This window comes from Canis lupus, chromosome 30 (genome assembly GCF_048164855.1).
Source record: "Canis lupus baileyi chromosome 30, mCanLup2.hap1, whole genome shotgun sequence".
Taxonomy (NCBI): Eukaryota; Metazoa; Chordata; class Mammalia; order Carnivora; family Canidae; genus Canis; species Canis lupus.
In genome coordinates, this window is record NC_132867.1 from 28569251 (window position 1) to 28582500 (window position 13250).

General features: G+C 35.8%; 1 protein-coding gene across 6 annotated transcripts in view; it reads right to left on the bottom strand.

Moving 5' to 3' along the window:
* The window catches only part of GRIK1 (glutamate ionotropic receptor kainate type subunit 1), a 361214-nt gene that overhangs the window by 22460 nt on the left and 325504 nt on the right, over window positions 1-13250 (bottom strand). For all 6 annotated transcript variants that reach the window (XM_072806695.1, XM_072806696.1, XM_072806699.1 and 3 more), the window contains one exon: window positions 11884-12101. In XM_072806695.1, the coding sequence (XP_072662796.1) occupies window positions 11884-12101 (218 nt within the window). The remainder of the gene's footprint in view (window positions 1-11883; window positions 12102-13250) is intronic.

Below are 13250 nucleotides of genomic sequence, written 5' to 3' on the forward strand. Positions count from 1 at the left end.
AGCTATTCAAAATCCCAGTGGTCCAAACAGTATGGGGATTCTTTCTTTCAGGTAGGAAATCAGAAAGGATGATCCTTGGCTTTCAGTTTGGTAGTTGAGAGGAGCCCAATTTACTACAGGAAAACATTGGAAGCCCTGAGGCAGCTATTGAGGAAAAAGAGATTGTAAGACATTGGCTCAAAGTCCTGATATCAATGACAGCATCTGCCTAATGAATTGTGGCCACTAAGACTAAATTTTCAAGGCATGCTGGGCCAAGGAATAACTACCTCACTCCAGGACTCCACTCATCGACTCCATTCCCCTTCATCCACTTAACTTCATCTGGCATCGTTGTACTGTTTCCTGCTTTGTACTTCTTGCCTGTTACAGCATGCCTTTGCTGGGGACAGCCCTGAACTAAATCACATGCTTTGGTAGCTTTGTTTATGAAAGAACTGCTATTTGCTCTTATCTTTTATGGAAAACTAAGAATACAAATGTTCTTTTCAAGTTAAAATTCAGATCAGAAAGCTCTTGTACTGTATATGCTTTTTTATGTACGTATTCAATTTTAATTACAAATATATTTTAGAGGATGAGGATGGAATATTACATTTCAAAGTGTTCTATGATGTTGTCTTTTCCCTTATTCTTCAGCTTTTTGATAGATTCAATAATAAACCATAAATATGATGCATAGGATATATGCATCTATACATTCCATTATCTCATTATCTTTCTTTGTTAAAATATACTGCCTTAGTTTTCATATTGCTTGGATATGAATTTTCTATTCTTTTGAATAATGATCTATAATTAGACATTTTACACTTTACTCTGTAATTTCCATATTTTTCCAATTTTTTTTTCTGAATTCGTCTTCATTTGCATCAACACTCCCCTCCATTTATTTTGAAAATGAAAGACATTATGGGAATTACTGATAATTCTGAGCTAACTCCAGCTCCCACACATGAGACAGCTTCTTTGGCAGGCATAGGGTGTATCATCTCAGGAGTGCAGAGAAGCTTAAAACATGATTTGGGGCCATAAGCAATAAATGGAATACCTGTGGAATCAACTCTGGTGTGGTTATTCATGCTCAAGTGTTCCTGCGGGCTCAGTTAATTCCTAACTCTATTTAGGACCTGGGTTAATGCTGTAGGCTTTATGAGTTAAGGGAGGACAGATGGCTTTATTTTGGATTGTTAGGCATTTGAAGATCCCCCTGAGAAAGGTCTTGTGAGACAAACAACAATTCAATAAACAGTACCTTATAGATACTGGTATTTTATGGAAGCCATTCTATCATGATTAGGCCCCTGTGAATTACTCCTCAACCCCAGAGATATCTGTAAATAGGAGCTCATGTCTCCATGACAAAGGCATGTTTTTTTTTGTGATCAGGGTCAATGCCTCATTTGTTGTGTGATTTCAATCTCTAAGAGATGTATAATGATAAATTTGTAATAAAGAACCACTCGAAGGAATACAAAGAGGTCAGTCTGTCTTTTGGTAGTAAATGCACAGCTGGCAAAATTATTCTTCTATCAGGAAACTAGATTCAGGGAAAATAGTTTTCTTACAAATAGGAAGTTTTAAAATTGTCATAGACATTAGAAATTGACTCATTCAAACCTCTGTTTTCACAGAGGAGGGAATATTGGTATAGAAGATTTGGAGACTTCATGCAAGTCACAGAACTCATATCAGATTTAATACCGGACCCCAGGACTCCCAACACCTAATTCACTGCTCTTTCCATTGGACCATTATGATCTTGGGGGAGTGGATGTCATTGCCAAATTTTTTCTGAGAATGATTTTTAATCTTATTTGCTTTACCTATGACAATATAGCTTAAAGTCATGGACTCATAATATTCCCTGAAGGAGTTTTCTATTTTGTGTCATGTTATTACAAACTTAGAGTCAACCATCACATAAAGAAAGTCCCATGAAACATCTATTTTTTACCATACTTAACTTTTATTAAAAATGAATGTTGTAAATAGCTAGAGAACTGGATTTTTAGTTTAGGGAAGTTGAGGACAAAACAAGGTAAATGATCAGTTCATTGATGGTAATGGACAAGTGTGGGGGGTCCAGGAATTGAAGGACCTGCAGGAAGATGAAAAGATCAACTCAAAACCTACAAGCCTATTATTGATCCCTACCAGGTAGGTTCTCAAATTATCTCAATACACGGCAGACCTATTTGTGGTCTTACCACATGTGACTAACATACAGCTTGTATAACATGTAGCTCACCAAGAGCACTCAACAATCCTCAAAGTTGTCTACACTCAAGGAGAAGTATCCACTGATCATGTACTTGGTGCTACCACAATATCCATGAACTACAAAAATTCTCAACTCCTAACTTTCAACTTCTTTTGTCTCATCATAGCTTAGTAATACAGTGTTCCCGGGGTTAGCATATTCTTTACACCACAATTTGAGTAGCACTGCTCTATAGAGCTGGAGGTCGTGGATTAATTCAATCACATCTACTTCTTTCTTTTCAGAACTCCCTGTGGTGCTAAAGGGGAAGTCTAGCTGGCATGCACTCCTTTGAAGCATGGAGGGCAGAAATGTTTCTCAGTAAGAAAACTACCACTTGGTCATGTTGAAGGTACAGAAACATTCTCAATTCCTTTGACCTCCCCCGCCCCCGCTATTCCTGATGGTGCTTAATGATGGTAAACAAAATGGAACAGGGAATGGCACCCTTCTGCTCCCATATAGAGTTCTCTTTCATCATTTAGAAATTTGCTCTTATGGGGCTCTGCTGTACTCCACATTTGGAATTATAGACTATTTGAGAAGCTAGGGAGTTTAGATATACTGGAAGACCCAAATGCGGCTATAGAATAACTTTTTATTTTATTTTTTTATTTTTTATTTTTTTTTAGAATAACTTTTTAACTGTTAGAAATACCTGTATGTGGCTCAAGCACCTTAGGACATGGTTTTCCACTATTAGAAACCTACAGGAAGAACTCCATGGTTGGGAGAGTTTCCCTTAAGGATTCTTCAACCTCTATGTTCTACTCTTTACACCAACTCCTTCATATTACTTATGTAGGTCCTGACTTTGAAGACACACAGAAGGTCACATTTGGTTAGTGAAGGTGCTAGTACAGAATTAGTATCTTTTTCTTCTTTACTCCTGAGTTCTGTCCATTGTCATGCCCTGGTCTATAACGTTTATTTTTTTTAGATCAAAAAGTCCTACTTTGGTATTAGTTAGATTTATTCCTTTTTAATAGATTTTCCATTTTTAAGACCCAAATTTTAATAATTCTTAAACAGAACTGTTTGAATGACAGATATTTTTGCACTTCTAAATCCTCTGTAGTCTCAGCCTGCTAAATCGCTTTAAATAATATATATTTAAAAAATAGAAACAGTGAATGCCTCTTATTTCAATGAATATGTCAAAGGTTAATTAGAATATTTGTAAAGTACTCCAAGCTTCTTAGCAAAAGTTACTAAAGCTGAAAAGGCTTCATTTATTAAATCTGAAATCGTCTAGGTTTTTTTTTTTTTTTTTTTCCCAAAATACCGCAGGAGAATCAGGTATAGATAATTTCATTTTGCCTGGTTAAATCTGATTACGTGGCTATTCTGTTGCTGATGAAACATTGTTGGCAAAGATTAAGCATTTTTTCATCTAAAAATCTGTTATAAGGAAGCGTTACTGTAGCTCCATTGGAGGATCATCATTTATTTCTTTTTTCTCCCCCCATAGTGCTTGCAAGTTAAATACTCACTGGGAAATGATTTATAATGTATCTGTGTGCAGTTAAAAACTACTTATTGAAAATAGTAATAATAACTAGAACATGCAGTGTTTACTGCTTGCCAAGCACTGCTCTAAGTGCTTTGCATATATTAATTCATTTAATCTTCACAGTGATCATATGAGAAAGATGCCATTATTATGCCTCTTTTATAGGTGAGGAATCAGAACACCACATGAGGAAATGATGAAGCCAGGATTTGATTTCCGCAATCTGGCTCCAGGCTCTGTGTTCTTAACCAACGGGGAATCAGCTAATTGTTTTAATACACTGAACAACAAACTCATGATTTGGTTGTTTTAACAGCTAAATTTTCTAAAGAACCAGTGGTAGTAAGTAGTGGTGGTATTTTTCTATAATAATCAGAGCTGTTGTACTTCTTTCAGTTGTCATATAATGCATGGAACTATTTACATGAAGTTAGGCAGCTTACATTGGTTTAAACAAAAATTAGTAGTATTTTCAGAAGTGTGACAGTTGGAACTTAAAAGGAAGTGTGGATATTGTTTATATTTTTTCCTTTAACAGTATTTTATATTTCATATAATCCTGTTGTTTGCAGTTGCCGGGTTTCTGTAAAACAGGTGTAAATTCTGTAGTGTAAGAGGGTCTTAAGACTAATAGAACCTCTATTTTATAGACATAGCCCAGGTTATAGGGCTCCTACACTGGAGATAAAAATATTATTATTTTGTAGGATGAACAACTTTGCAATTCTACTTAAGAACAATATGTCTGAAGACTTTACGTATAGATCCATGTTTATACATGATTATTTATATATATATATATATATATATATCCATCGCCCCACATGCATATATACACACTGGGGATAAATTATATTTGATCTTTGTTATCTAATAAAAAATTCTATTTGAATGTGAATTCACTATCATCAATACAGTGACTATATGTATATTGAACAAAGAAAATGCCAAAAAACAGTTATATTTTAAAATCTTCAATTTACTTTTTCTTTAGATAAATCCTGATTTCAGATAAGTCTTAAAAATCAGTCAAAGACCCGGAAATCATCTATGTAGAAATTCAAGCTTTTGAAGCAGATGTATCAGAGGTAAATAGTTTGTCTTTAAAACAATCATTTTCTTTAACTCACAATTAAATAAATTACTTAATTAAATAATATATTCTCAGGGAATTTAAAAAATATGATTAATTTACAAAAATCACTTTGAAAGAAGATCTCAGAAGAAGGCATTTATACTTATAGTGAGGGCCTCTGTCTTTCAAATGTATATAATATGATCATTGCAGTTGATCATGCTCTTATCTTGAATTGATAGAAAGTTATGACATTTGCAGAATCTCCAAGGTTTTAAAAATTCATGTGCTCCCTTTATAAAATTCCCTGAGTGGGATTTAAACACCTTTGCTAAAACATTTTTCATGTTTTTCTCCTGTCTAGAGTTAAAGATTGGTCCATTATAGGCAATATACTGGGATTTGAAAAAGGTTCACTGTAATTGACCTCATGGATTTCTTTCCAAATACATTTTTAACATATGGGAACTTAACATTTTAGGTACTGATGGTAAAATTAGCTGAATTTTTCAAACAAAAGCTAATATCTTTTTATGCAGAGAAATTTGAGAAATGTCTTTCATTTTATGTGTCCTTATATGACTATTTCTGTCTGAAACCTGTCTCTCATAATGGCTCATTGCTACAGTTCCATTGGTGTGGTGCTCAACAACTTCTCTGAAATGTCTTTAGGGTTGATGACAGCTCCTAACTACTCCCTGGAAGGAGATTATAAAGGTTAGAGAGTCCCTTATTCCCATAGCCAGTCCAAAGTCCCTAGACCATGAAAGCCAGAAATGACAAGCCTGTTATGATTTTTTTAAACCTATTTTATCCAAGTCATTTTAGACTGAATCATGATCTAATCTGTGTAATCCTCTGGCTTGGGTCTGAGAGGATAGTGATTAGTTACAAGGCAAGCTTCTACTGAGAAACATTTCTTACGTGAGTATTTTCTACCCTTTTGGCTCACGAGGACTTCTGATATTCACACCACTTCCTGTCTGCACAAGATATGCTACTAAATCACATGTTGCATTGTGTTTAACAGGTCTGTGTGTATATTGTCACTTTATTGCCATTCAGGTCTTCAAGCTTTGCACAAAATTTTATACCTGTCCCCCTCCTGTCTCTTATAGTGCCAACCTCAAGTGCTAGTCATACTGGAGATCCTGGAAAACATAAATTGAATTGAATCCTTCTGAACTACCTTACTCCGCTTCTCAGTTGAATTTTAAGGGCTGCCTTACTATCTGTTGCCTATCTACCACCTGGAAATGGTTCTTCTGCAAACACCACGTATGTACCTAGCAAAGCTGGCTAAAACTAAGGTTTTTGTCAGGCCTGGCTTCTGAAAGTCTTTGAGATCTTGGACATTGGCACTTCCTCTGGACTTCTCTGTCAATTAGCAGAAGGCACATCTTCCAGAGATCACTGACAGTAAGAAAGTTGAGCAAAGAGCAAAACAGAGTTTTCTAAAAATTCCCAGGGACTGAAAAAGTAGGACTATTAGCTAGGGGTAAGTGTTGGATGCTAATGGTGATGATGTTGCTGGTGAAAATGATAATATCTAACCTCCTAATTGTTTACAATTTGCCAAGTAGCACTGTGAGCACATGACCTATTAAGTCATTTATTCTTTAAAATAATCTTATGAGCTAATTATTATCTTCAATAAACAGGAAGGGAAATCAAGACATGGAGTTCAAAGAATTATTAGTTCATAGCTAATAAGCAGTAAAGTCAGATTTTGAAGCTATGCTATCTGGCTCCAAAATATGCAATCTGAAGCATTTCACTATAAATTGTAAATTATATCTCAGCAACTGGAGTTAGGTATATCTCCTGAGAAGACTGGTTGGTGTTCTCTGTCTCTGAACAAGGACTAGCCCCATTATCCTGTTTAGATGTTGGTATGCAAGGGGCATTGGAAAATCCTCCTTTTTCAGGCCTCAAAATGTTCTTAGATTTTTTATGACTATGCTTTCTTCAATTGGAAAAAAAAAATGTGACTTGCTAAACAGGCATCATGAGACCAAAGTTTGGGCTATTCCATTTATCCTGAAAGGTAATTAATAGAATTACCTCAAGGAGAAAGAAGATAATTTTTGCACTTTCCTTACCTTCCATGAGAGAGGGAGAAAAACAGTGTCTTAGTGTTCTATTATGAAAGGGGAAACTGTAGCTAGATGCCTTTGCTGTCAACTTTCTTGAGTATAAAAGTGAAAATTGGTCATGTCGATCTTGGGGAAGATACACCCAAGTTGTGTCCACAGCTTGGTCACGAACTGAATGATCTTTGTATTTCCTAAGATGCTGGTGGTAGTCTTAGGAGCTTGGAAGGACAAGGAAAACCTTTATTGTTCAGGCTTTGAAACAGTAGAAAGAAGCAAGCAATTCTGCAGTGGAGAGCTGAGAAACCAATGTAGTTAACATCATATTATTAATTGGTATTATCCTAGTGGAGAATAAATGGGAGTTTGTTGAAAAGTTCTCTAAAATGAAATCTCTTGAAGTTCTGAAATAGTAAGACTCTGACATAAAAAGAGTCCATTTATTAATTGACAGCCTGACAAGGAGAAATAAAAGATCCCCTTATATTTGGAGAATTTCCTTAAACATCTTCCACAGTTCCTGGATGGTTGATAAAATACTCTGCCTCTCCTTAACCTTGTCTTGATAATTGGCCTAGTGGTAAATGACACCCCTTGACCAAATGGGCATTATATCACTCGTAGTGCTTAAGACTTTAAGACTCCAAGTGCTGATGACCTTGAGAAAATGTAAAGTTTAATAAGCATTATTAACTGGGTGTCCTTGGCCACAGAACTTAGAGTTGTTCCTTTTTTTTTTTTATGGACAATATCAAATTCTAGCTCTCCATCTAGCCTAGTGAATGTATGTGGAATTCATGATTTAATTCTAGTTCTCTTGTGTAAATACAGTTCTGATGATCAATGTAATTATTCTATACACAAATGACTCAGTGAAGAAAAACTGCTTTGGCCTCTCCTGTCTCAGACACATGCTTTGATCAACACTTGTTTAATAAATGTCACTTTATTTCTTTAGCCTTATCTGAATTCACAGGTAGGTAGTGCAATTTCACCTGAGCTACTTAAAAAATTAAATTTTGGGTTTTTTTTTTTCATGTTGAAAATCAAATAAGCCAAATATGAAATCTGGGCTTGTGCTGTCTGCAAAAATAGAAAAAGGGGAAAAAAGCCAATGGATTTTGATTGAAATTTTAGTGAGCCACTTTTGGCCACACATTTCAGAAAGAAGCTTCTTTAAAAGCTTGTGGCCCAGAGACCACGTTGAGGGATTAGGTATTTTGTGTCTTCACAGATTTTGGTGATTTCTATAGTTTTTTCCTTTTTGCAACTTCCTATTCCATACCTGTAAAAACAATTTAGAATCAACTTGAAAGCAAAGAGACAGATTTCTAATATTTGGATGCTGCCAAAGGGAAATATATATATATTTTTTTTTTTTTCTCTGCTCCTAGGAACAAAAAAACTTTAAATTACACTGCATATGATAAGAAAATGCTTCTTATTAGAAGTTTCCTTGTGATTGCGTGAAAATGAGACCCATCTGAGAAAATGGCTTATTACCCAACAATGGATCAGAACATGCTAGATTAGACTGGGCGAAGGTGATTTTCCTTATTCATTCAACAGCCCAAGAGACAATATTGTCTTTGATTAAGAGAGAAGGGGAGGGAGGTCTGATGGCACAGCAAAGGTGAAATATTAATGAAGGCCTGGCTCAGGACTGAGTTTTTTTTTTTTACCATTAACTACTGTCACTCAGTGACTCAAGGTGGAAATACCTTGAGCGCTGAAAGCCTGGAATGTTTCTTTCCCTTGCGGAATAATCCAGTTTAAAAACCCTGAGTGTGTATCCCTCTGAAGCTTTCTGACAGCTTGCCTCCCTTAAGGGGAAAACTAAATCGGATTTAGTCCTTGTTCTCTTTTTTGCAAATAAATTCCTTCTTGATAATAGGGTTGCCAGGCTGCAAGCTAACTTGTAAATCGAGGAATATGGCAACAGTGTCTCTTCCTGTGTGGGTCTCCATTATCCCTCCCGCTGTGGTCTGGATGTGTCCCTCTCACATTCAGATGTTGGAACCTTTAACCCCAAGATACTGGTATTAGGAAGTGAGGTCTTTGGGAGGTGTTTAAGTCATGAGGATGGAGCCATTACAAATGGGATTAGTGCCTTTTTAAAGAGGCTCCAGAGAGATCACTTGCCCCTTCCTCCATGTGAGGATATAACGAAGTCTGTGACCTGAAATAGGGCCCTCACTCAACCATGCTGACACCCTGATCTAAGACTACCAGCCTCACAGAGTGTGAGAAACACATTTCTGTTTTTTTATAAGCTACCCAGTCTTTGGTATTTCACGAAAGTAGCCTGAATTGACAAAGACACGCTGTTTACCTCACTCCCTTTGTCCCTCCCTCCTCTGATGGAATTCCATCTTTCTTAGAATTCATCTGTACATTTGTTCATCTTTTAAAAACATATTTTCTGAGTGTCTACCATGTTGCAGGCATTGCTTTAGGTTCTGGAGATGTAATGGCAAACAAAACAGAGCAATTCTCTACCCTCAAGGAGCTTACCTCAAAGCACTCTCTGATATTTGGGTGAACCCCAGGTCTTCTACTCACAGATTTGCAAATTTGGGGTAAGTCATTTAACTGAGCTGTGCCTCATTTTCTTCATATAATGGGGACAATATTAATACTTGCCTCAACCAGTTTTGATAAGGAACAAATGAGATAATATATGTAGAGCATTTATAGAGTGTGTGGCTATGAGCTAGTGTCTTGTGCCTGCTGCTCTTCTCATTGCTGTTGTTGGTCCTATCCTCACGTTCTTTCTCCCTGGGATGCTTTTTGACTCATCATTTGCCTGGTGACCTGAGAGACCACTTTAATTTGGTGCCTCGTTTTCGGGGCCAAGGAGCAAGCAGGAGCCCTCTCTGAAAAGGCCTAGGAAGCAGAAGGTGTGAGTAGAACATGACTACTTTAGGGAAATGCACCATCCAACATGCTTGTAATGGGTCCTGCTGGAAAAATGGGGACCAGCACCCTTTGTATACAAGAAGCATGTGGGAAGCAGAATCAGATGAAAATGAGGCTAAGGGGTGCTTTGTGAATACACAGGCTGGTTGCATAGTAGCAAAGTCAGGTCCATTGCTTGTGCAAAGGGTAGCATCTTACTCTTCTATATTTGTTGTATACATCCAGAAGGTAGTAGACTCTTCTCTGCCTCTACTTATCTACTTCTTGAAACTTTAAAACTTTTTGACACTGGTAAGAGAGGCAAATCATTTCAGATATTTTTTCAGACATACCCAATTCTACTTTGGCAGTATCCCTTGGTCCTCTATGCCTTGCAGGTAACTTTCCTGGTTTCTGACAAGTATCGTGATGAATCACTAGCTTGAGGTAAGCTCTGTCTTTTCACACTATTGATTTTACAAAAATCCAAGCTTTCATAAACTTGGATAGCCATATATTTAATGTCATTTGTCCTTAAAACAACACTTGTCTAGGGAAGAAATAATCACCACACGTTATACATTTACTAAATCAATGATGTATTTCTTAAAGTGAAAATAATGTTTAAGAATCACCTTTTTCTAACATAGAGGATAAGCAAATCCTAACTTTTCATGTTACTCTGTTTCGGGTAAACCTCTGGGTAGACTTTACTCTTAAAATAAAGTAATTTTTATTTATCAATTGTTATTGTTAATTGGTACATAAAATTTACTGCATAAGTAGTACCTATTTTGGTGAACCAATACTGGTATACAAAGAAATGTTCCCTTTTTTTTCACCCTTAGTTTTTTTGTTTTTGTTTTTGTTTTTTTTTTGGGGGGGTTCTAAATTAATATTCTTCAGCAGTCTTTGTCTACTCAATCCTGGGGTGACAACTTCATTTTTGGTATCTAGGTATGAAACATTGACACAGTGTTTTTTTAGAGTTTATTTTGGTTGCACAGCTGTTTTTCTTTTTTTTCTTCACATGAACAGTTATCTTTCAAAAGAAGGCTCTAGCTTATCCCTGTCTAATTTCAAGTTTGTGACTTTGAAAGATAATTTAGCTTCTGGAGATATTGTTTTCTTCATTAGTAAAGTGAAGGGCCGACCGTCATGATCTCTAAGGTGTTTTTGCTATCTCTACAACTCCCTGGATCTATTGAAATCCATTCTCTGCACCCCCTCACCCTAACCCATGAGAGCTACTGTATCTGGGATTTCATAATAGAAATTATAGAGGCTTATTCCATAAGCAAGGCAGAAATCAGTTGCTTTATTTTAAGTAAGTAATTAAAAAGAGTTGAACAATGAAATGCACTTGACAATAAAACTGTATCACTCTAACTTAATTCTTCTTTGGTGCTTTGGAAGGCACTCTGGCTATTGGAAAGCTTCAGGCCACAATGAGGGGCACTGTCCTTACTGGTGCAAATACAATATTTGACTGATATCCCCTGGGAATTCTTTTTCATTCTAAATCTCCAAATAAATTCCCATATCAACACATTTGTTATCTTCTTCTATCTCATTAAATACAGAATATAAGAACAAAATAATGATATTCAAGTATTCTGTATTCTGATTATCAGAATTTAGATTAAGGAATCTTTATTTTATGGGTTCCATGCATGAGTGGTTAGTTAATGGTGGTTGGGCTGTGTTCAGAAAACAGCATTTTTTTCTAGTATAAAGGGAGAAGATATTGATCTGTAGATCTGAGTGTACTAAATTGGGGATAAAGGGAGCAGAGAAATTGCTTTATGCTGACTGCTGAGGGCACATGGGTTCCTTGTAATGGGAGTGTGTCATTATAAGTCTTATTTAAAAAAAAAAAAAAAAAACCAAACCTGCCCACTTTCTTTTTCTTTTCTTTTTTCTTTTCTTTTCTTTTTTCTTTTTTCTTTTCTTTCATTCTTTTTTTTTTTTTGAGAGACTTTTATTCCACATTCCCCTCTCCTCAATATGAGATAACCTTTGAGAATTGTCAGTTTCTTACCTTGAAGAAGGTCATTGTCGATCCATCTCTGACTGCCCCATATTCTATCTTGGTTTGCTTTGCCAGATCATCTGCTGAATCTATGGGAGATTCCATTCTCTCTACTGTCAGGAAGGCAGCCAGATTGGCAGTGTAGGATGAAATGATGATTAAGGTGAAAAACCACCAAATCCCTCCAACTATTCTGGTCGATAGAGCTTTGGGCATCAGCTCTGATCCTGTGATGTTATCACCAGAGTAAGAGTGTTAAACAGAGTTAAGAGAAGAGGGAAGACTCATGATTTGACAGTAGTCTAGGGAGATAATGCATTTTTATGACATAAAAGTTAGAAAGCCATTAAGGACTTACTCTTTTGTGTGTAGGTAAAATAGAAGTATGTTTTTAAGAAAAAAGATCAAAATCTAAATGATCTTTTATTACTAATTGCAACTATTGCTTGAAATATAATTTATCAACATTTGATGGCATTAAAAGTTTTAACCCTGAGATATTCCATGTCTAAAATTTATAGAGTTAGTTTAATTGCTTAGATTTGGGTTTGTTTGCTTGCTTTTGTTAAAAAGTCAATTGCAAGACTACTTTGGGGGCTTTATTAAACCATATGATACAAATCTTATTGTGTGAAATAAAATTTTACAGTCTTTGTACAACTATGGAAGCTTTGAAACACTAAGTTATTTTTGTTTAGGATTAAAGAATGTGAGAAACTTTTAAAAGATTAATATTATGCCATTTGTCACGTGTGCTTTAATACAACTTTAGGATTTTACAATCAAATTAAATAAGAGAAAGCCACACTTGACAATAGATGAATAATTTTTTCATTGTTTTATGTTACTTTTAAAGTCAAAATTATTTTTTCCTAATGTATATTCTTGTGTGATTGGGAAGAATATATTTACTGAAAAGCATACTTGTGTCCTTTGAAGTGCTCATTTTTAATTATACTTCACAGACTGGCCATTTCTCAGGTGGAAAGGGGCCCTTCCTGGTAAACTACATTTTTAGATGCCATCTGATGACTATTATTTGTGAATGATAACATGGGGAAGCACTTAACCTGTTTATCAAAAGACTCTTTCTCTATAAAAGAAAGGGTATATGGGTCAAGTTTATTTACACAAAGGGTAAACATTTGTGATAACTCTCTAGCTCAAAGATGTTGGTCAGTCTGAGCTGTAGATGTCTATGAATCCAGTAGTAGGATTATAAAGGGGCAGAAGTGAGTATGCAATTCTACTTCTACTTCTACCCAATTCTACTGATTCATGGGTGGATTTTGGCTACTCTGATTGCCTGAAATTCACGAAGGATGCTGTACTTAGAATTTCCTCCATGAACTTAGAGGCATAGTGAGTTTAGATGA